The sequence below is a fragment of the Cynocephalus volans genome, chromosome 2 (genome assembly GCF_027409185.1).
Source record: "Cynocephalus volans isolate mCynVol1 chromosome 2, mCynVol1.pri, whole genome shotgun sequence".
Taxonomy (NCBI): domain Eukaryota; kingdom Metazoa; phylum Chordata; class Mammalia; order Dermoptera; family Cynocephalidae; genus Cynocephalus; species Cynocephalus volans.
Genome location: NC_084461.1, coordinates 164649015 through 164670210, shown reverse-complemented (window position 1 = coordinate 164670210; position 21196 = coordinate 164649015). Strand labels below are relative to the sequence as shown.

At 48.1% G+C, this 21196-nt stretch overlaps 1 protein-coding gene across 3 annotated transcripts in view; it reads left to right on the top strand.

Moving 5' to 3' along the window:
• GATA4 (GATA binding protein 4) overlaps nt 1-20350 on the top strand; it is a 43520-nt gene extending 23170 nt beyond the window's left edge. Inside the window, exons 2-6 of one of the 3 annotated variants that reach the window (XM_063087783.1) lie at nt 11991-12157; nt 13150-13275; nt 17370-17457; nt 18915-19063; nt 20168-20350. In XM_063087783.1, the coding sequence (XP_062943853.1) occupies nt 11991-12157; nt 13150-13275; nt 17370-17457; nt 18915-19063; nt 20168-20350 (713 nt within the window). Of the gene's footprint in view, nt 1-11987; nt 12158-13149; nt 13276-17369; nt 17458-18914; nt 19064-20167 lie in introns of those variants that run through there. The other 2 variants (XM_063087782.1, XM_063087784.1) reach the window with 2 other exon arrangements.
• Nucleotides 20351-21196: the final 846 nt, after the last annotated feature.

Genomic DNA, 21196 nt, shown 5'->3' with positions numbered 1-21196 from the left:
TTTATTGAAGCATAAATTGATTATATATATTTGTGGGGTACAGAGTTGACTATCAGTACTTGTGTGCGACGTGTGGTAATCAAATCATATTATTGGCATGTTCATCATTATAAAACGTAATTATTCTTTGTGTCCATTACCCAATTTCTCCCTAACCTCCCTCCCCTTTGCCCACCTCTAGTAACCACAGTTATGCTCTCTCCTTCTGGAGGTTCAATGTATTACTGTGGTTGTTTGGTTGTTTCTTTCTTTCTTTCCTTCCTTGCTTCGTTTTTTCCTCCCATTTACGAGTGAGGACATATGGTATTTCTCTTTCTGTGCATGACCTATTTCATTTAACACAGTTTTCTCCAAGCTCATTCTTGTTGCTGCGAATGACGGAATTGCATTCTTTTTTACAGCAGAGTAGTATTCCGTTGTGTATACATACCACATTTTCCTTATCCAGTCATCCATCGATGGACATTCTTTAAAAAGATCCGAAGCAAATATGGTTAAATGTTAAGACAAATGTTTGATAAAGCTGGGTTGTGGATTCAGGAATGTTTGTCCTTTTTTACTCAGTGGCTGAAATATTTCATACCTTTAAGAAAAAAAGTTTGTAAATGTGATGTACAGTATGAAGGCATTTGTGTAAATTACAACCCCCCACCCCCACAAAACCATACTTATGTTGTTTAGAGGTACATTTATATGTGTGTATAAAAGGATAGGAATGAATTGGAAGGATATACACTAAAGTTAAAATAGGGTTGGATAGGAGATGGTGAAGGTGAATAGAGATTATTATTACATTATTCTTTGCACTTTTCTGAAATTCTTAAATTTCTAAAAGTAAAAAATTATAATTAATGAAATAAAAGTTGTCTAGAAAAATAGAAAAATTGTTAGCCACCATTGCTTCTGGGATGGTATAGTGGAGACTTTTAGTTTTCATGGGATGTTCTTCTGTACTGTTTGAATTTTTATAACAACCATGAATTACATAATAATATATAACCAGACTGGCCTGGTTTAAGTTTCCCCTGGCCAGAGCTCTGTCCCAGTCTTCCTAATAAAGAAAAGGATCAATGAATTAGGGAGAAAAACAATTAGGGAATTAGGGATAAAAAACAAAAAAGTATGTAAATGAGGAGAGTTATAATGCAGGGCCAAGTCAAATGATTCCAAAAGTATGAGGCTTGAAATCATGTTTTTCAAATACTTCATTTTTGAGTTGTGGAGAGCAGACCAAGAGAGGTAAAGCTGCTGATGATCAGCGTTTCCAGCTCTTGATTGCTTCTGGAATTGGTCCTGTAAGTCTGGGAAGTGTAGCTTCTGATATTGGGGCAGTGGGTGGACCCTGACCCCCTCATTGGTGGACAGCCCTGAAGGTCACTGAGCAGCCAGTGGTGGCCTTTAGGGGTAGGAGGATCTTCCGAGGCCACATGGTGTGTGGAAGGGGGCGGGGGAGTCTAGGGAGCAGACCCTATTTTTTTTACCCAATTCCCACCTCGGCCGTGTTGGGCTTCCTCAAATAAGACTTTTTTGAAAGGGTTCTGCAGCTTAAAAAGACAAGTGACAGAAAAATCATGGTACTGAATAATTTATAGACTAAACCTTCTATCTGATATTAGTCTGGATAATTTTTAAACAAGGCAGGACCCAGGTCATCAGGTCTGACATCTTCATTTTACAAAGAAGGTCCGAGGCCTAGACAGGCTCTGTGTGCGCTGCCCGGGCCCATGGCGAGAGGGGCACAGCCCTGGCCCTGCTGGCTGTGGGCTTCATCCTTGTGTTGTGTTGTTTTGTGTTCCATCCTCAGAGCTGAGTGAGCCCTCCTCCGTCCCGGGGAACTTGGTGGGTCAGTGAGAGAGGAAGACGGGAAGTGCTGGCGATTGGAGCTTAACCTTGGCTTGATTAAGTAATCCCTGAGAAACCCCTGAGAGGGAGGCTGTCCCCTGTATAAATTTCTACAGCCTTGTTCCCCTCCCTTCTGAGAGGCATAAATCTCCCCTGAAGTGCCTCCCTAGCGTTCATTCGGGCAATAAAGAGGTCACATTATATCTCCATAAATCTCCCGCTGCCCTCCACTGCTGTGTCCTAGTCCCCGAGGTGGAGGGACCTCATCGCCTCCTGCCAGGCCGTAGGCCTGGAAGGAAGTGCCTTCCCTGCAGACCCACTGTCTGGTGCAAGGGAGCTGCCCTGGCAATTTGTTCAGTGTTTCCTTCCCACCTGCCAGACCGTGACCAGATGGACAGGGGTTGCAGAGTCCAGCGACACAGACTGGCCTGGTTTAAGTTTCCCCCGGCCAGAGCTCTGTCTTCCTAATAAAGAAAACGATCAAGGACCGTACACTCTGAGCCAGGCGGGGGCTCCCTGGGACAGGAACAAGGGGTGAGAGATGACACGGTGGTGACGACAGGGTGGCCAACCTCAGGAGCACAGTGTAGCTGAGAGCCCGCTCAGAACATGAACTCCCTTTCCCCGTTGGGAGACAAGATGCTTTTATGGAAAAGTAGGAGTTGCCCGACCTCAATGTAAAAGTATCACTACATGAAATGGCGATGGTGCTTATCCTTGGCATATTTATTTACTCTATCAAAGAGGAAAGAAATTGACATAGTTCAATATTCAAAAGTACATGAGAGTGTATGGTGACGTGTCCCTGTGCCACCAGGATGCTTCACCGGAGGTAGCTGGTGTTATCAGTTTCTTGTCTATCCTCCTACAGGGATTTATTGTAAAGATAACCAAATCCATATATGGACCCATCTCCCCTTCTTTTCTATGAGATTATCCTATGTACTGTTCCATGCCTTGCTTCTAATATATCAAAGCATATATTGGAAAGAATTCCATATCAGTACTAAAGATCTTCCCTCTTTATGGGTACATAGTATGCCCTAATGGAATTAACTGGTCTCATTCTAATGAATATACGAGTTGTTTTTCTAGTCCTCTCCTATTACAAAAAATGCCACAGTGAATATCCTTGTATATAAGCCATTTTGCACAAGTGTCAGCACATCTCTCGGGTAAATTCCTGGATGGGGAATTTCTGGATCAAATGACACATGCACTTATACTTTTGATAACGTACTGCCAAATTGCCCTCCCCATGGGCAGTACCACATCAGCTCCCCATCAATGCCCAGAATGCCTGTTTCCCATGTCCACCACTCCCAGGGCACCTCAGGATGGCTGAGGCCTGCTGGGAAGAGGCCTGGAGAGGAACTTTGTCACGCCCCAGTGACTCAGAGAGGCAGAACCAGTGCCGGACTCTGCCCACAGTGTGATTAGCAGGCAGCTTTTGATACGCTCTTCATGTAAAATGTTCAGTGTGGAGGGGCTTGCCCCTTCCTTCTGTGGGGTGGGAAAAGCAGTTGGCGGCTTAGCAGACTCCTGAGCCCAGCAGGGCTGCTGCCCTCTGCGGGGAGGAGGACTGGGCCTAGGGAGAAGAAAGTGCTTTGTGCTTTTTGTTTGTTTGGAGAAGAGGGGATCCCAGGAAACTGAAGAAATAAAGTAGACGTCTCTAATGCTCCGACTTGTAGGCAGAGATGCTTGTTTGATCAATCCTATGGCTAATTTAAGCTGTGTGAACAGGAGCAGGAGATGTTAAGAACAGTCATTTAGCTGTCACTTGAACAATTCAACTTGAGTCTCTGTGCTTCTTCCCTGTTGCCTTACTCAGTCCCCCATCGCGGGGCATTTGGGTTGCCAAAATTTTGCCAGGAACATCTTAAAAATATAAACATTCCCTCTTTAAAAATGTATTCCAATTATTATGAGAGCCGTTTTATCTCTAGCAAGAGGGGCTGGTTTTCAGGGCAATGTGATGAACTTTTCTATGTACATCCATCTGTTACAACTATATGTACACACACTTTACATATGTGTGCATAATACATGCATATATGAAAACCTCTGGCCCTGCATGGATTGCTTTCACAGCTGACTGTGATGTGCATCCAGCAACACGGCTTCACTGATGGCCCAGCAGCCACGCTGACAGGCGCAGTGCTCAGATTTGCACTGTTGTCCTGGCATTTCTGCTGCCTCGGGAGGTGCTCAGGGGCACTGGTTCTTGCTGGAATCCTATGGGTCAGAGTGCACAGATTTGTTGTGTGCAGAGCTGCAGGTGGTGTGACCAGGGGAGAGCACTGTGGAGCTGGGGAGGGCAGGGATCGGTCGGGCCACTCACCCTTACAGGCACAAGCACTTTCAGTGGCTGATCCGGGTCAGGCACGGTGGCTGTAGCTGACTAAGTCCATCAGCCTGAAACCTGGGGAGCTGGGAGTTGCCAGCACCAGCTGGAGAGGCCAATGTCAGTGTGACTTTGAGCACCACTTCCTGGGGTCTGCATGCACCTTGTCTGGGAGGTAGCGAGTCAGCCCCGTCATGTCAGGGGTGATGCTGGGGAGAAATGAGAGTGGAGGGGACCACAGAGGCGTTGGTTTGTTGGGGATGCATCTCTCAAGCTCAGAGGTCTGCACAGGGTGGCCACACATCCTGTTTTTAAGTCTGTTGTCCCAGAATAATTACCAAGGTGCCCCCTTTCTCTCAGAAGTGGTCCATTTTGGATGATGAATTCTATGGAGGGTTAGCAGAAAGAGGAGGGCCCCTTGTCGCAGGTTTCAGGAGGTGGGGGCTGCAAGACACAGCAGCTGGAGACACTCATGCCCCTCTGCACGGGGACAAACCTCAGCTGTGCACTCGGAGATCCTGCCTGGAAACCTCTGGACAGCCCACTCACGGGAGGGTCAAGTAGGAGACCTGTGAGGGGACAGCTGGGCAAAATAGCATCTGTAAAAAATAGGTGGGTACAAGGACAAGAGACTGACCTGAGAGAAAGTTTCAAAAGTAGAACTTTAAAGCACAGTGCAATCTTGGAGTCTTCCCTTGTTTTCTGTGTTGTGTTGCTGCTCTCAGAATGGTAGCCCAGCCACAGTTCACAGGTGGAAAGGGGCCACGTGGCCATCCCCTGGGAGTGTCCAGTGCAGCAAACGAAGTCACGTTCTTGGAGCCTGACACCACGGTGCGGCAGTCTGTTCTGTGTCCTTCATGCACAGCGTTCTGCACGGCACCAGTGGTCCAGGAGGTGGTAGTTACTGAGGCTCAGATTTGAATTCAGAAGCACCCAGACATGTCTCCTAGAGCTTGTGATGGACCTCACATCTTGGGGAGGGAGGGATCTTTGAGCTGCCATCATGTCCTCACATGTGGGGATTCTCGGAATCTAGTCTTGACAGTGATGAAGGCTTGGAAGCTGTATTAGTCTGTTTCTTTTGCTTATGACAGATACCTAAAAATGGGTAATTCATAAAGAAACAAAATTCATTTCTTACAGTGTTGGAGGCTGGGAAGTCCATGGTCTGGTGAAGGCCTTCTTCTGGGTGGGAACTCTCTACAGGGTCCAGTGGCAATGCAGGGTGTCAGATGGCAAGGATGGCAAGGGCTAGAGCCCCTGATGTGCTCACTAACCCTCCTTATAAAGCCATGAGTGCCACTCCCAAGACAGCCTGCTGAGCCACTAACACATCATTCCATTTACAAGGAAACAGTCATCACAATCCAGTCACCTCTTGAAGGCCCCACCTTTTGACATGGTCATAAGTCTGATTTCCCATCCTCTTAGCACTGCTACAACAGGTCATGCTTCAGTGAGTTTTGGGGGAACGTTCAGCCCACAACAGAAGCATTTCCCAAATGAGTGATCTGAAGAGCCTTGAAACAGGTATGCTTTGGGGAGCTTCTGAGCTGGGAAAGCAGCACACGTGGGTCCTGGGCTTCTAATAACCTGGCTGCTAACATGTCAAATTGAGATTGATTTTTGCCACGGGGAAAAGGTCTGGCCCCCACATGATGGTCAAGGCATCTGCAGGCAGGAGCTGGTGGACTCCAGTCTGTGGCTAAGGGACCAGCCAGTCAGCCTGGGTTCCATCCCAACTCTCGGTTTATGATCTCTTGGCCATGGGCAAGACCTGTTTTAAACCACATGAACATTCCTGTATTATCCACCTTGTCCTGGGCCAACCGCCCACACTGACCCTAATACGAACACAGACCAGGTGGGTGTGAGTGGACATCTGGGAGTGCCCAGACCTTCCAGAGAGAAGGGGTTTGGTCATAGAGAGGAAAGAGAGATGATCGCCTTTTTGCACAGATCCTGCAGTGACGGGCACGGGCTGCCTCTTGGGGTCTTGAATCTCATCTTTCTCTTTGCACATCAGGGGCTTTAACTCTGCACCAAGCCATCAATGCTGTGCTCTGGCTCCATTTGTTTAACTTACTCCTCCCTGTCTGTCCCTCTCCCCTCCCTTTCTTTCCTACCAGAAAGTCCTTGCCTCGTGATTTTTTTTTTTTTTTTAAACCTGAGTCACATTCTATAACATCCACCTCAGGCCTGAAGCCAGCTCCTGGTGAACTTTCCTAAATTTCCAAACCTTCCTGAATGCCGTGTTCTTTCTTTGTATTCAGAAGCAGAGGCCCCAGAGACTCCTGCAAGGCCTGGGCGTAACTGCTTCTGTTCAGCAGCTAAAAGAGCTTCCAAAATAGGTGCTTTCATGTGTGCGCCCTCCCCTCACAGCCTCCTGTCACAGGCATCTGCCCAAGCCTGACGAAGCCCAGAAGACCAGGGCTCGAGGGCTGCCAGAAATGCTGAGGACCCGCTCACTCCTCCCACCCCAGACCTAGGCGCCAGCCAGGGGCAGATCCGGCTGTCAGGAAGTCCAGGCACAATCTCTGGTGAACTTTGGATGGGACATGGGGCTTGAGGCTTGGGACATGGGCTGGGGTTCAGCAAGGGACATTTGGGTGGGGTTTGGAAGGAAGGGCTCTGAGCAGGTAGCCTCTGCTCAGTCTGTGCCTTTCCCAGAACCATCCCCTCTGGCCTGTCTTTGTAGCACCCAATAGCTGCCCTGGGTATGGGTAATTTTCATTGTGTTTTTGTGTCTTCCCTCCCCAATAGATTTTGGAGAGATTTGGGACAGCTAAAGATTTGCAGCTGGGAGTGGAGGGGTGGGGGCTGGTGATAAAGCCCAGGCCCCTTGCAGTCAGTCACAGTTAATAGAATTATTTGTTTTGAGTTATGTGTCCCTCAGCTAGACCAGCACAAGTTTGGGCAGGATTTTGTGCCCAGTTTTCCAATACGTCTGTCTGCTCAACACTCGCTATAGGGCAAGCACAGCAGACGGTGCACATGGTGGAGCCGCAGAGCCCTGTGTCTGAGTGAGCAGGTGAGCTGCACATGGCCTCTGGCTCAGGTCCCAGTTCACCCTGGCAAGTAGACACGTCGCCTGTGGGTGGCCTGGCACAGAAGCAGGGTGTCCCTCAGCCTGAGCTTTCTCTCCAGTGGACAGGACACAAATCCAGCTTTCAGACAGCGCCCAGAGGGTGTGGCCAGCCACATCCCTGGCCTCTGGCTCTTGTCCTTTCTGTCCCCCTTCCTCCGGGCCCCTCAGGCCAAGCACGTGGCAGGCAGGTTCCCCAGGGTGGATGGAGCTGGTCCGGGAGAGGTCGGAGTCTCTGCCTTTGATTGTGTCAGTTCTCTGGTGGGAAGTTGGGTGGGTTCTTCAACCTTCTGGCCTACATTTTTTCTTTCAGGAACTTGGGTGGTAGCAGTTTGCCCTAATTCCTAGGAATATCCGTACTACATTGAAATGAAAAAAAAAAAAGTCTTAAGCTGGGCATGGTTGGAAGTGAGGTTCTCCACCCTTGGGGTTAGGGTGAGGTTCACTCTGTGCTCAGATGGCGTTGGTTAACATGTCCCACACACAGCCCTTGGGGTTAGGTGAGGTTCATTCTGTGCTTGGATGGCTGGAGTAATCATTGGTTAATATTTCCCACGAGCAGCAGCTTTGAGAGCTCACAAGTGTCCCTGCCGGCCTTGCTGTCAGCTGGTTCCAGGCCTGTAGCCTCAAACTTGGCCACGACGTTTGAGAAGAGGTCAGATTCCTGAATCTCCTAGCTGTCTTATCTGTCCTCCCTGTTTCCCAGTAACCCGGCACCCAGGTCCCAGGTTTGTGGCTGGTCTCGCCCACTCTGTCACAGCCGCTCAGCCCAGCCTCCTACAATAATCCATCACTGCTGTCTCATTTGGTGTTTGCAAAGCACTTTACAGCCATTGCTGTGCGTGTCCCTCGTATTTGAAAAGTACTTTACAACTATTATTACAAGTCTTTCCTCCTACGTGAGAGATGCTGACCCTTTTCCAAGGGTTGGGTTCCCTCTGCCTCCCCAGTGATTGGATCACTCCCTGGGGTAACTAGTATGGGGTTTGGGGGGATGCCTCAGTCAGAAACTACACTTGCCCTCAGGGAAGTCCAAAGTGCCTTCACTGTGGAGGAATAAGGATTGTTGTTTCCAAGGCCCACACCAGATGTTAGTCCTGGTTTTGGGGCTCACTACCTGTCACCCCCACCTCCCCCAGAGAAGGTGCTAAACAGCAAGGTTACAACTTTGGGGGAAAAGCATAAATGCAACAGACATGAGAGGGTAGGACAGTCCCTTCCCCATTGTAGATTGGGAGCTGCTTAGAGTGATCAGATTTTTATTTTAACTTTTTATCAGATTTTTAAAAATAGGCAGTTATGACATGTCAGAACGTTTTTTGTTTGTCTTGTTTTGGTTTGGTTTTTTTTTGATAAACAAAAGTTCACACAATTCAAGGGTCCAATAAAAACTGCTTCTGGAAGTCTTAGCTGCTGGCACGATGTACAGGGAGGGGCGTTTTGTGTGCTGTGTTTTTCATTTAATATCGCAAGGTGAGCATTTTCCTCTATGGTTACAAACATTATCTTCGTAATAATCATTTTAAAATGTATGCTACAGTTCATCCAGCAGGTCGGACGGCAAGATTCTGTTAGGAAATATGGAAACATCTGCAGATTTGGAGGTGTAGTGGGTCGTGGGGAGACGTGGGTGTAGCTGACTGTTGCCTTTAGGAGGCGTGGCCTTTGCCTCTGTCTGGAGCCTTCCCTGGGCTGCTGTCACAACACTGACCTTCTGTCCTTGGGCTTCTCTCCAGGGCGGGCTCCCACACCTCCCGCCCTAGAGGAGTAGTGTCTGCCACCAATCTTCAGCTCAGCTGGGTATGTTCTAAAAATGAACTGAGTAATGTCATTACTTTTATTGATATTCAGGTCCAGTTTGCCCAACTAGGTCATTAGCCAGGCTCCCTCTTAGCTCCTGTGACATCTATCAGAGTGCTTAAATAGCAGATGCTCAGTAAACGCTCAGTTACAAATATGTATTTGCCACCCTCCAAAGACTACCTGGCCAGTAAAATAATTGCTTGAATGTGTAACCAGTTGAGGCAAGCCTTTGTGCTGACTTCTCAAGGCACGGAAAGGTGAGTAGCCAGCAGAGAGGAGACCTTGAAGGATGGGTGGCTAGGTCCTTTGATACGATTCTGTCCCTGCATATAAAACAATAAATGTGGAGAGAGAGAAAAGGGAATGTCTCCTTCAATAAAGAGGAACAGATTATAAGATTTTTGACTGGAGTTTAAGTGAACCAGAACTAAGGAAAGAAGCCAATTTGCTTATCTTTAAAAGGAGAAGAATGTGAATCTTTGTCCATTAGAGCAACATACTGAGATATTTATGAATGAAATGATGGAACGTGGTTTTCTTCAGTAATACAGGACAGGGGAAAGGGGGCAGAGGTATAGATGGGACAAGATTGGCCACAAATTGTTGGAAGCTGTATGGATGGTTAAATAAGAGTTCATTTTAATATTCTGTCCACTTCTAAATACATTTAAATTTTTTTGTGATAAAAATAGAATAAGGGTTGCACTAGACTTGGACTGGAAAGATGATCTAAAAAGTTCTCCACTCCCAAGCCAGATTTAGGGCAGAATGCTGTTGTGCCTTGGTCCAATTTTGAGACTGTAGTGCCATCTAGTGTTCACCGCAAACACACAGCAAAATGACATTGCCAGCTTTCCCCTCCTGTTGGGGGCTGCTTGGTCTGGGGTCCTTCTTCTGTGAGCTCTGGCTTTCCTAGCTCCCTCTTGGAGTGAGACCCTCTGCCACCACCTTTACCTTCCACGTCTATAGAAGTTTACAGTTGACAAATTCCACTGGGATCTGTTCTCGCCCTGGTGAGATATAGGCTGGGACAGTTTTATCCCCTGTGATCTATATAAAGTCTGACTCAGAACTTCCAGAAGTCTCTCTCACTCCACACCATCCTCAACAGGCAGGGTTGCCAGGGTGGCAAAGGTTGTGCTGATGGTGGTTCAGGTGGAGCGAGCTGGACGGGAGCCATCATTTCATGTGCTGCTCTGAAGGCAGGTGACCTTGGTGGAGGGTGCTCAGCGTGTCCCAGGTGTAAAAATAGCTCTTGTGTGATGGCTGTGCTCTGCTCCGTGGCCTGAGCAAACAGCCCCTCACACCTGCACATTGTTTACTTGGTGCCTACTTGGTGTGGACATGGTGCTACCTGATTGCAGGTGCAAATGACTGTTTGCATACCCAGAGTTGGGGCAGGGTCCCCCACCACCCTCTTCGTCAACCTACATTCCCTTAGAGTAGGTAGATGGGCCACAGAAGTAGCAAAATGTGCAAATTTACACCCCAACGCTGGGTCCTGATGGAGGGAGAGCTCTTTAACCACCACCCCTCCAGAGAAGCTCCCTCTTCACTGGAGAAGAATCTACACTTGCTTCTGGCAGTAGGACAAGAACAGTCTGGAGACCAAGGTAGCTGAGTCTTCAATAAAGAGGAACAGATTATAAGATTTTTGACTGGAGTTTAAGTGAACCAGAACTAAGGAAAGAAGCCAATTTGCTTATCTTTAAAAGGAGAAGAATGTGAATCCATAAGACAGAAAATGAGGATGGTGTGGAGTGAGAGAGACTTCTTTAAGTTCAGAGTCAGGCTTTATATAGATCACGGGATAAAACTGTCCCAGCCTATATCTCACCAGGGCGAGAACGGATCCAAGTGGAATTTGTCAACTGTAAACTTCTACAGATGTGGAAGGTAAAGGTGGTGGCAGAGGGTCTCAGGTGCACTGCTTATGCTCTGTATTTGACATACCGTTAAGCAAGGAAAAACATCAAACTATGACAGCAGATCAAACAGATATATTGAGAGAGGAAAAATAAACTAACGAAGCCTTTTATGAAGAGCAGTTTGAAAATTTCAAGAATTTAAAAAGAAATCTAGCTCCTTTGACTCTGAAATTCTACCTCTAGTGGAGTATCCTAAGGAATAACCAGAAACACACAGATTTATCTACAAAACTAGCAGTACTTACAAAACAAAAATTGGAAACTGGATAAAGATTAAGTAATAGTTGAGTGATAATAGTTAAACGATGATGCATTTATATGCTGGAATGTGATACTGTGCTAAAATGAGACTGTAAAGACTTTCTAATGTGGAAAAATGCTTTGGCATTTGGTATCAAGCAAAAAAAAAAAAAAAAAAAAACAGGCTCAAAATTATATAGCTTTACCTCAACTAGGCAGAAGTACATGTCAACATATGAAGTTGCTAAAGACATAATGGAACAAAATGCTCTTAATACTGGTGACAATCTATGTTTTCTTTACATATTTCGGTACTTTCTAATTTTCCTAAAGTAAATATTTATTATACTTTGTATTTGTATTCAAAGGGAAAACCAATCTTAATTTTGAAAAGGGGAAGAAAAGGGAAAGGAGGTGTGAGCAGACCTCAGAGCTAGGAGAGAGTCTTGGGCTGTAGACTCTGAGCTGAAGGCCTGGACTGAAATCCAGGCAGGGTTGGATCTCGTGCTCCATGGGGATCTCATGCTCAGGATCCCTGCTGGGATGGGGTTGGCCAGGAGTAAACTATGGTCCTGAGCGTCTGTCCCCGCGGTTGAGGTCCAAGCAAGGGCAGCCCAAAGTGGTTTTCCTTCCTTCCAAGGAAAGGGCGTTATTTCTGTGATCTCTTGATTCTCAGATGCAAGACTGCTGGGCGTACACAAAGAATTCATCCTCTGTCTTTTTTGCTCTGTTTCCCCCCACCCAGTAGATATGTTTGATGACTTCTCAGAAGGCAGAGAGTGTGTCAACTGTGGGGCCATGTCCACCCCGCTGTGGCGGCGGGATGGGACGGGACATTACCTGTGCAACGCCTGCGGCCTCTACCACAAGATGAACGGCATCAACAGACCCCTGATCAAGCCCCAACGCCGGCTGGTAAGCAGGTGCCTCGCTGGCCACATCCAGCAGCAGCCTGGGGATGGCCGCACCCCTCCCTCCTCTCACGCCTGCCTTTGGGGCTCTCACCTGGATGGGAGGCTCTCTGGGCTTGAATTTTGGAATTCGTGGGTGTGGGCTGAGGGGTTAAGAGAGTGGGTGGGTGGGAGCAACATGGTAATTTCTCCACCTGTAGTTAGCTGGAGCCAAAGGACGTTCCAGACCATTTAGTCAACCCCTCAGTGCACATAAGTGAGAAGCTGATGCCTCCCCCATGGCCACATGCTGCATCTCCCCAGTGGGACCAGGACACAGACTCCTGGGTGTCAGTCCTATGGCCTTGAGGGTCTCCACAGTCACACCACCCTGTGAGGAAGGCCAGCCCCGAGGCTGCTCTGTCACTGTTCTTAGCTGGACCCGTAAGGACACCCAGAGCCCAGGACACTTCAACAGCTCGTGTCCCCCTGGCTGGGGAAGAGCATGGGGCTGGGACTAGACCCAGAGTGTCGGCTTCTGGCTCCGTGCTCTTTTTTAGTGAATTTGAGTTTAAACAGCACCAACAAGCTTCCGTGTGTGCTGGGCAGCGAGCAGTGGGGAGTAAACCCAGACACTCCCCTCTACCGAGTCCCTGAGGCCCATTGGGTCTCTGATGCCATCCAGATACATAGCTCCTCACCCACCACCCATGCCCAGCACCTACAGCCAGTGCTAGTTCCACTTTGAGAAGCAGAAAGGTTTCTCCCTAAGTGCCCAGTGTGTGTCGGGTTGTCCGACATCAGGTCACAGGACTTGAGATGGGTCTTCAGTGCCCGAATGCACCTTCCTTCTCCCGCAGCAGAAGTCGTGTTCTCCTTCACACCTAGGAGGGACTTAGGTGGCGGGAGAAGCAGGTGCTGTGCCTGGTCTGAGACACCCCACAGACCTTCACGGCCACCGCTGCTCGGGTGCCTGCCCTTTGCTCGCGCGTGAAGGCTTTGCTCCCTGTGTTGCAGTCCGCCTCCCGCCGAGTGGGCCTGTCCTGTGCCAACTGCCAGACAACCACCACCACGCTGTGGCGCCGCAACGCCGAGGGTGAGCCCGTGTGCAATGCCTGTGGCCTCTACATGAAACTCCACGGCGTAAGTGGACCCGGGCCCCGCCACATCCCCGTCATGTCCCCACCACGTCCCCACTGCTGCATTCCCATCGCTCAGTTCTCACTTGTCTTCAGACTAGAATTCATCTTTCCCTTCTTCACAAAATTACTTAAATTTGGAAGGGAATCTTAGTGACTTTTTTGGTCTCCTCCATCATTAACATTTTATAAGTGTAATTCCCATTTTATAGATGAGGAGACTATGTATGTATAGATAGTATAGAGTAGCATGATATGTACCAAAGGTGACATTTCCATTCCATGGATAAAACAACAGCTTGTTCAAGAATAATCAAATTAACATAATTGGCTATTCATGTGGAAAACAAAAATAAACTTGGGTGAATTAAAGGTATTAAATGGAAAACATCTTTGGAAGGAAATAAAATAAAAATACGAGGCAATAAAATACTACGATGAAAATACTAGGCAATAAAATAAATACAATAAAAACATCAGACAATAAAAATACTAGAAGAAAACAGAAGACCTTGTGGATGGGAGGAGAACTTCTTTTCTCTTTTCTTTCTTTTTTTTTTTTTTGTTTGGTTCCTGGCCAGTAAGAGGATCCGAAGCCTTAGGCCTTAGGTGTCACCAACACCGTGCTCTTACCAACTGAGCTCAACAGGCAGCCCTGGGAGGAGAACTTCTGAAACAAATTTTTAAAACTCTTAAACCATATAAGAAAACTTATTGTATGAACATTTAATGTTAGTGTATGGAAAGGGACACCTACAGAAACAACCAGGACATACATACATTAGGAAAAGGGCTGATACTTCCAGAACACAAAGAACTTCTACAAAGCTCCCTACGTTCTGATTTGGAACAATCTCCATTATATAGTGTTTTCTTTTTTCAAAAAAGCAAGGTGCAGAACACTTTATACAGTATGGCATCATTTTTATAAATAAAAAGGAGGAACATAACTTATATGTAGTTGCTTATTAGTACATAGAACACCCCTGGAAGAATACGTGAGGTTGGTTGCATGGGTTGCCACTAGGAAAAGAAATGGGGCTTTGGGGAGCAAGGATTAGAGGGACACTTTTTTCCACTGTGAACCCCCTTTGTACCTTTTGGGTGGCCCATATGCAAGTCTTGCTTATTCAAATATAAGTTAAACTAAAACAAAACAAGCAAACAGAGACCCTATAGCCTAATAGTAAGAAAGTGATGATTGATCTTCCCCCCACCTCCCCAAATGGGCAAAAGATATGAACAGACAACTCACGGAAGCTGCCCAGAAATCCATCAACCAAGTGTGGACATGCTGGACCTCACTGAAAATCAGGGAAATGTAAATGAAAACAACCATGAGATTCCCTAGTTTGCCAATATATTTGACATGAGTAAAAATATGTGATAAGATCTTGCACTGGCTTGAATTTGGTGAAATAGATACTGTCGTGTATTATTGATTTGTATGTGTATTACTGCATATATTCTTCCTGGAAATTAACTTAGCAGTACTTATTGAGGTTAAAAATACACATATCTTTCGATCTACTAGCTCTATGTTGGGAAACTAGCCCATAAAAAAATAAAAGGACCAGAGCATGATGATGTTTGAACCGTTTATTGCTGCAGTGTTTGTAGTGGCAAAGACTAAAAATAACCTTAAAGCCTCATAAAGCAACAGTTGAATATATTATGACACATCCCATAATGTGGGATATGTTGGGCAGAAGTTAAAAAATAATAACTTAGAGCCATATACTTGCCCTGGAAAAAGCATATTGAAAGTAATATGTGTGGGATGACTCCTACTACAGGTGTTGGGGGTGCACTAAACACACACACGAGTTAGATGGGTGGACGGACAGGTGGATGGATGAATACATACACACATACCTACATACACAGTACATACATACATGTTTGAGAATTTAAAAAAATTTAAGAATACATAACAGGCTGTTAAATCCACTTGCCTCATGGGGATAGGATTAATGATGGGGGATGGGAAGGCTTGTTACTAACTGAATCTCATGCATCTTTTCATGATTTCTTGTTATAATAAGCAATAAAATGGCTATATATATAGTTAAGAGATTAATAAGAAAATACATATATTAGAATGAAAATAAGTATATTAAGTACCTGTTGATGGGCTGGCTGTTTAGCTCAGTTGGTGCCAAGTGTGGTATTCAAACACTAAGGTCAAGGGTTCAGATCCCCATACTGGTCAGCCACCAAAAAAAAAGTTGTTGAATCACTGTAAAAATGAAAACAGAGAAAAAACCTTTGGGAGGAAAATAGTTAAAGAAACTATTGTTCTTCAACAGGGGAATGGTAACACAACTAATAGGGAAATATTATGTATTAATATTATGTATCATAGGTATTAAAAAAGATTGTGTCTTCAAAAAAATCAAAAGTAGAATTACCCTGTGATCCAGCAATACCACCTCCAGGTTTGTAGCCAGAAGAACTGAAGGCAGGGTCTTGACAGAGATACATGTACACCCGTGTTCACAACAGCCAAAAGGTGGGAACACCCCAAATATTCATTGATGGATGGATAAGTAAAATGTGATACATACAAACAATGGAATATTATTCAGCCTTCAAAAGAAAGGAAATTCTGACACATGCTATTACACAGATGAACCTTGAGGACATTATGTCATGTGAAATGAGCCAGTCACGAAAGGACAAATACTGTGATTCCACTTACATGAAGCTCCTAGAGTGGTTAAACTCACAGATAAGAGGAGGAGGGTGGGTACCAGGGGCTGCAGGAGGGGACTGGGGGGTTGTTTGTTAATGGTTACAGAGTTCCAGTTTTATAAGACACAGAGTTCTGGAGATGGGTGGCGGTACTGCTGGAGCACAGTGTGGATGTGTCTGACACTACTAAACGGTACACTTGAAGATGATAAACTTTACTACAATCGAAAAAAAAGTGCACTAAAGCGAGTGGGGATAGACACAAGGGCAAGATTCTTCTGAAGTCAAGATGGGCTTTCTAAGGGCCAAAGGCGGGGCGGGGACACCTTCTTCCACAGGTGGGATAAGCTGGGAGATGGTGGGTGGGGTGGGAACGCTGCCTCGTCGGACTGACAGCTGAGGGGGCAGGTTCATGCTGGCAGGTGTGGGTGCGCTTCTTAGCCGGTCCACGCGTGTCTCTGCAGCTGCTGCTGCCTGTCTTCCCATATTTGCAGGTGTGGCCTTCGTTAGGCCCACGTGGTAGACAAACACAGAGCAGACAAGCACAGAGCAGACCAGGGGCTGAAAGATTTGGCCTGGCCTAAGAGACCAGGAGTGGGAAGGCACCGTATCTAAAGACACAGGAAAGACACCTGCGGCCTGCTCCCCAGTGCGCATGCAGGCACCTGCCTGGCCCGAGGCCGTGCCTCCCAACGCCACTGCTCATTCATGAGAAGTAGGTGCAGGAAAAGTATGGGACAGTTTATCTCCAGCCCCGGCCCCACGGTGCCCACCAGCCGTGGAAACACCCCCATTTGCGCCAGCCAGACCCAGCGCAGTGCAGAGCCACTTTCAGTGCAGGGACTGTATGTCTCCACTCCCCGGACTGTCCCAGTTTACGCCCAATTTCCTGGCATAGTTATTAACAGCATCCCTGTTTTCAGTGTCCCGTGTAGATGGTAACGGCTTTGGCACATACTCTTGCTTGAAATGCCTGCCCTGTGTCTACTGGACAACCTCTTACATCTCAGGCATCACCACCTCAATGAAGGCTTCCTTCACAGCCCCGTGTTCTCCTCCTGCCCAGCCCAGGACAGGCTTTAGTGTGTGTTCTGTTTCCCCCATCACCTACCAGTCCTATTATTTCTACCTGTGTGTCTTCCCACTAAGCTGTCAATTTCTGGAGGGAAGGAATTTTGTCTCAAATTCTCTACTTCAGGGTCTGGTAAGATACCCACCATATAACATAGGTGCTCAATAAGTTTTTAAAAATTGAATTGATTTCCTTCTCAGCAGGAGTTCTTGGGGCCTATGCCCCCAGCCTCTCCCCAAGGTTTGTAGAGGGGTTTGGTACATGCTGCTTTCTCAGTGAGCACACGCCTTGTACAGAGGTAAAACCACATATATTGACTTGTGACCTTTTAGGTCCCCAGGCCTCTTGCGATGCGGAAAGAAGGGATTCAAACCAGAAAACGGAAGCCCAAGAACCTTAATAAAGCTAAGACACCAACAGGTGAGGAAAGATCTGTGTGTAACATGAGAAAGTTGGCAGCCCTCAGAGTGTGTGAGAATCGTGTTTCTGAGTCAGGCGGGCCAGCCAGGCTGCCGGGGTGTAACATCGTCCATCCTCAGCTTTTCAGGACAGAATGAATAATCCAGTAAAAAGGTAACATTGTCAGTGAACATACTGGGAACTTCTGAAGCAGGCTCGACTCCAGCTGTGGTCTGACGATTGCCAGTTGCAAAGACTGCCCAAGGCCTGGAGGAAAGAGGAAGGTTACGTGGTCCCTCCGTCTTTGGTGCTGTGGCCACCCAAAATCTCAGTTTCTTCCCATTCTCCTTGGACTCGTTGGGATCTAGGAGAACAGGGTCCCACCAGGCTCGTACCCAGCAGTTGATCTGTAGCCGGTGTGTAATCAACATCACGTAGGACTGTGTGCGTTAGAAAGCCCCTTCATAGATGGTATCTCAGTGATCCTTACAGGAGCCCGAAGAAAGTCAGTTCATCACCTGTTCTACCAATGAGCAAACTCAGGCCCGGAGAGTCTCACAGCTGCTAACGGGCAGATTGGGAATTAAAACCCAAGTTTTTATTGTTTGGGGTCAGTATACCACTCTGCCTTCCTAATTTCTAGATTAAAAATAGGGGCTACTTACGTCCCCTCCCAGGGCATTTCCTCCTCAGCACTCCTACAAATTAAGGATGTGACTGTGCTACAGTCACAGAGAAATTAAATTGGCTGGTCTGATGGAAAGTTTATCTTCTAAGTTAAGGCATGAGAAAGTCAGATAAATTGCCCCTTTCCACTACCGAGAACATGACCAAAGTTCCACTTGTTTAGATGCAGCAGTGGCCTGCCCCTTCCGGCAGGTATATTTCTTACTGGAATTTTCAGCGTTTCACACCAGTCTCCGCCTCTTTTCCTGCTCCCCCTGCATATAAGTAAAGCACATTTTATGGTAATTCATGTCCTTTCACATAGCAATCACAGGTAGAGCAGGCTTCAGGTGTACAATCTCCTATCTAAAATTCCAAATCCAGAAAGCCTAGATTTGGCAGCAAATCCTAATCTGAACAGACGTGAAACTATTTATAGTCTATTTATCCCAATTAGTGTAACTATTCATGTTTTGCTATAGAAATATTAATATATTTAATTATGAGGTGTTGTCCCAGACCCTGCTGGAGGCATTCTATGACATAAAATATTTGCATTAAAATTTTTTTTTCAAAAACTTGAATCCTGAAAGACGTGGCCTCAAGGGTTTGGGATCTGCTACTCCTGCCTCATTTTGAGAATGGTTGCCCTCCACTTGTTAGGGACCCAGATTCTCTCCCCAGCAAAGGTAAATAAAGCCATGAGCATAGCCCTATCCTGGCCCTTTCAAAGGGCTGCCGTCCGTGTGTCCCTGCCCTGGTCTTTGTGTCCCTGCCCCTGGTCTAGATGTGCTGACTCTGCCTCATTCCAGGTCCTCCGGGCAGTGAGAGCCTCCCTCCCACCAGCAGCGCTTCCAGCACCTCCAGCAATGCCACCAGCAACAGCAGCGAAGAGATGCGCCCCATCAAGACAGAGCCCGGGCTGTCATCCCACTACGGCCACAGCAGCTCCATGTCACAGGTACACTCATGCCTGCACATGGGGAGGGAGGCTGCAGAGTCCCAGTGGCCAAGCGAGCACTGGAGTGTGAGCGACAGCCAGCTCCAGAGATGGCAGAGCACCACCCCACTGAGCCAAAAGTCCCCCACCTCACAGCCACTCGAAGCCCTCTGCGTGCCCCAAGGCCAGGGGTGTCTGCACAGGCCGTATTTCACACATCTTATCAAGCAACAGAGATCTGGACACACAGATGTTTAGTGGCTCCTCTAGGCCATGGCCTTTGGGGGGGTCCAGGAATGGTCGGCCCAGCACAGGAAGGAGGAAGACCACACAGCTACAACCTGAGTCACACGCGGGGGTGGGGGGCACAGTTGCGGGAGACTGGCAGGTGGTCTCTAGACAAGTCTGCTTCCTACTAAGGGGTGGGTGGACCTTGGTCCCAAAGGATTTTAACAGGAGCAGGTGAGGATGGAGGACCCTGCTGTCATGGGCAAAGGCTTGGAGACCGCAGATGGTGGGGGGCTGGTGGGGGGTTGCAGGCAGGAGATCCTGCTTCGTGTGCATGTCCAAGGAGGGCCCAGCAGTGCTTGCAGCTCCCTCTTGCAGTGATAGGATGGCGTGCCCACGTCGCTTCCCCTTTCCCTCTGTGATTCCCTGCTCTGGAGTCAGGATGCTTGAGGCTTGGTCATGGTCTCCCTTTACCAGCCCCCGCTCTGTCTCTTCTCTGCAGTTAATTGAGCAAGGCCATGTCCTAAGGCGCTTTTTACTGTCAGGGAGAACCTGGTCTCCTGGAAACAGGAGTACCAGGAGCCCATTCTAGGCAGGGGGATGAAGTCTCCATCTGAAAGCGGAGATGTGATGGTGGTAAGACTAGAGCCCTCTGAGAAACCACCACATTCACAGACCTACTAGGTCAGAGCCCATGTTGTATAATGTGCTCAGAAGCAGCCGAGGAAGCACCCAGACCCTTTGCACCCAGATCTCAGAGAGAAGTGATCTTGGTCCCTTTCCTAGGGATGGGAGCTATCCTGGGGGCATCTGCGTAGGGGCCCCCTCCCCAGCCCAGCCCTGCTGAGCCCCCGCGAATGACACCCTTTGCCTCATCTCGTGCCTTCTGCTTTGCAGACGTTCTCTGTCAGCACCGTGTCTGGCCACGGGCCCTCCGTCCACCCGGTGCTCTCGGCCCTGAAGCTCTCCCCTCAAGGCTACGTGTCTCCTGTCAGCCAGTCGCCACAGGCCAGCTCCAAGCAGGACTCTTGGAACAGTCTGGTCTTGGCTGACAGTCATGGGGACATAATCACCGCGTAACCTCCCCTCCTTCCTGCCTCAAATTCCTGCATGGACCTGGGACTTGGAGGGCAGCAGAGATGGGGGCTCTGGGCTCCCAGGGGCTGGCCTCTGTCTGGGAACAACTCCAGAAGAACCACTGGGAAGAAACTTGAAGTCAACGGCCTGGCTAGGGGATGGGGGTGTTGGATCTTCTCAGATGCCTTTTCAAGGTGAGTTTCTGGAAAGAGCCCGACTTTGACACAGAAGAGCCACGCTTCACCATGAACCACGAAGCCTCCTCCGTGGGTTGGAGACGACTTCGTCATGCTCTGCCCCCCATCCCAGGTGAGAGACAAGGCATCCTTCTGCCCTGCTTTTTCACCGCTGTGGCCTAGGATGGTGGTTTTCCATGGTGTTCCCAGCACCAGGGGCCTGGGAGTGGGTGGAGGGCAGGGCTCCGAGGCCCTGTCCAGCCTGAATGAGGGCATCTGGTGGACATGTACTTGGACACAGCAGACCCTGTGGGCAGCCCCCGTCCTGCTCAACACTCCCCGGGGGCATGGCATGGCCCTGCATCCCCAGCACCAAAGCTGACCCCACAATGACCAGGTGTCACGCAGATGTTACTGAACGCTCCCTGGGAGACGGAAGGCGGCCGCTGCACCACACACAGTCCGGCTCCATCAAAACGCCTACCCCGGTTCCTCCCTCTGCCAAGGGCCTCCCCTCTTTGCTCCTCTTCCCCCCCAAGGCCTCTTAAAATAAAATCCCTCCTGCTGTTCCGAGTGATTCAGCTCTGCCTTCAGCCTGTGCGTGTCTCTCCCTCGGCAAAATGAGAGCTCAGCAGTTCAGCCACACAGCACCTCTGGTCCACCCCGGCATCCT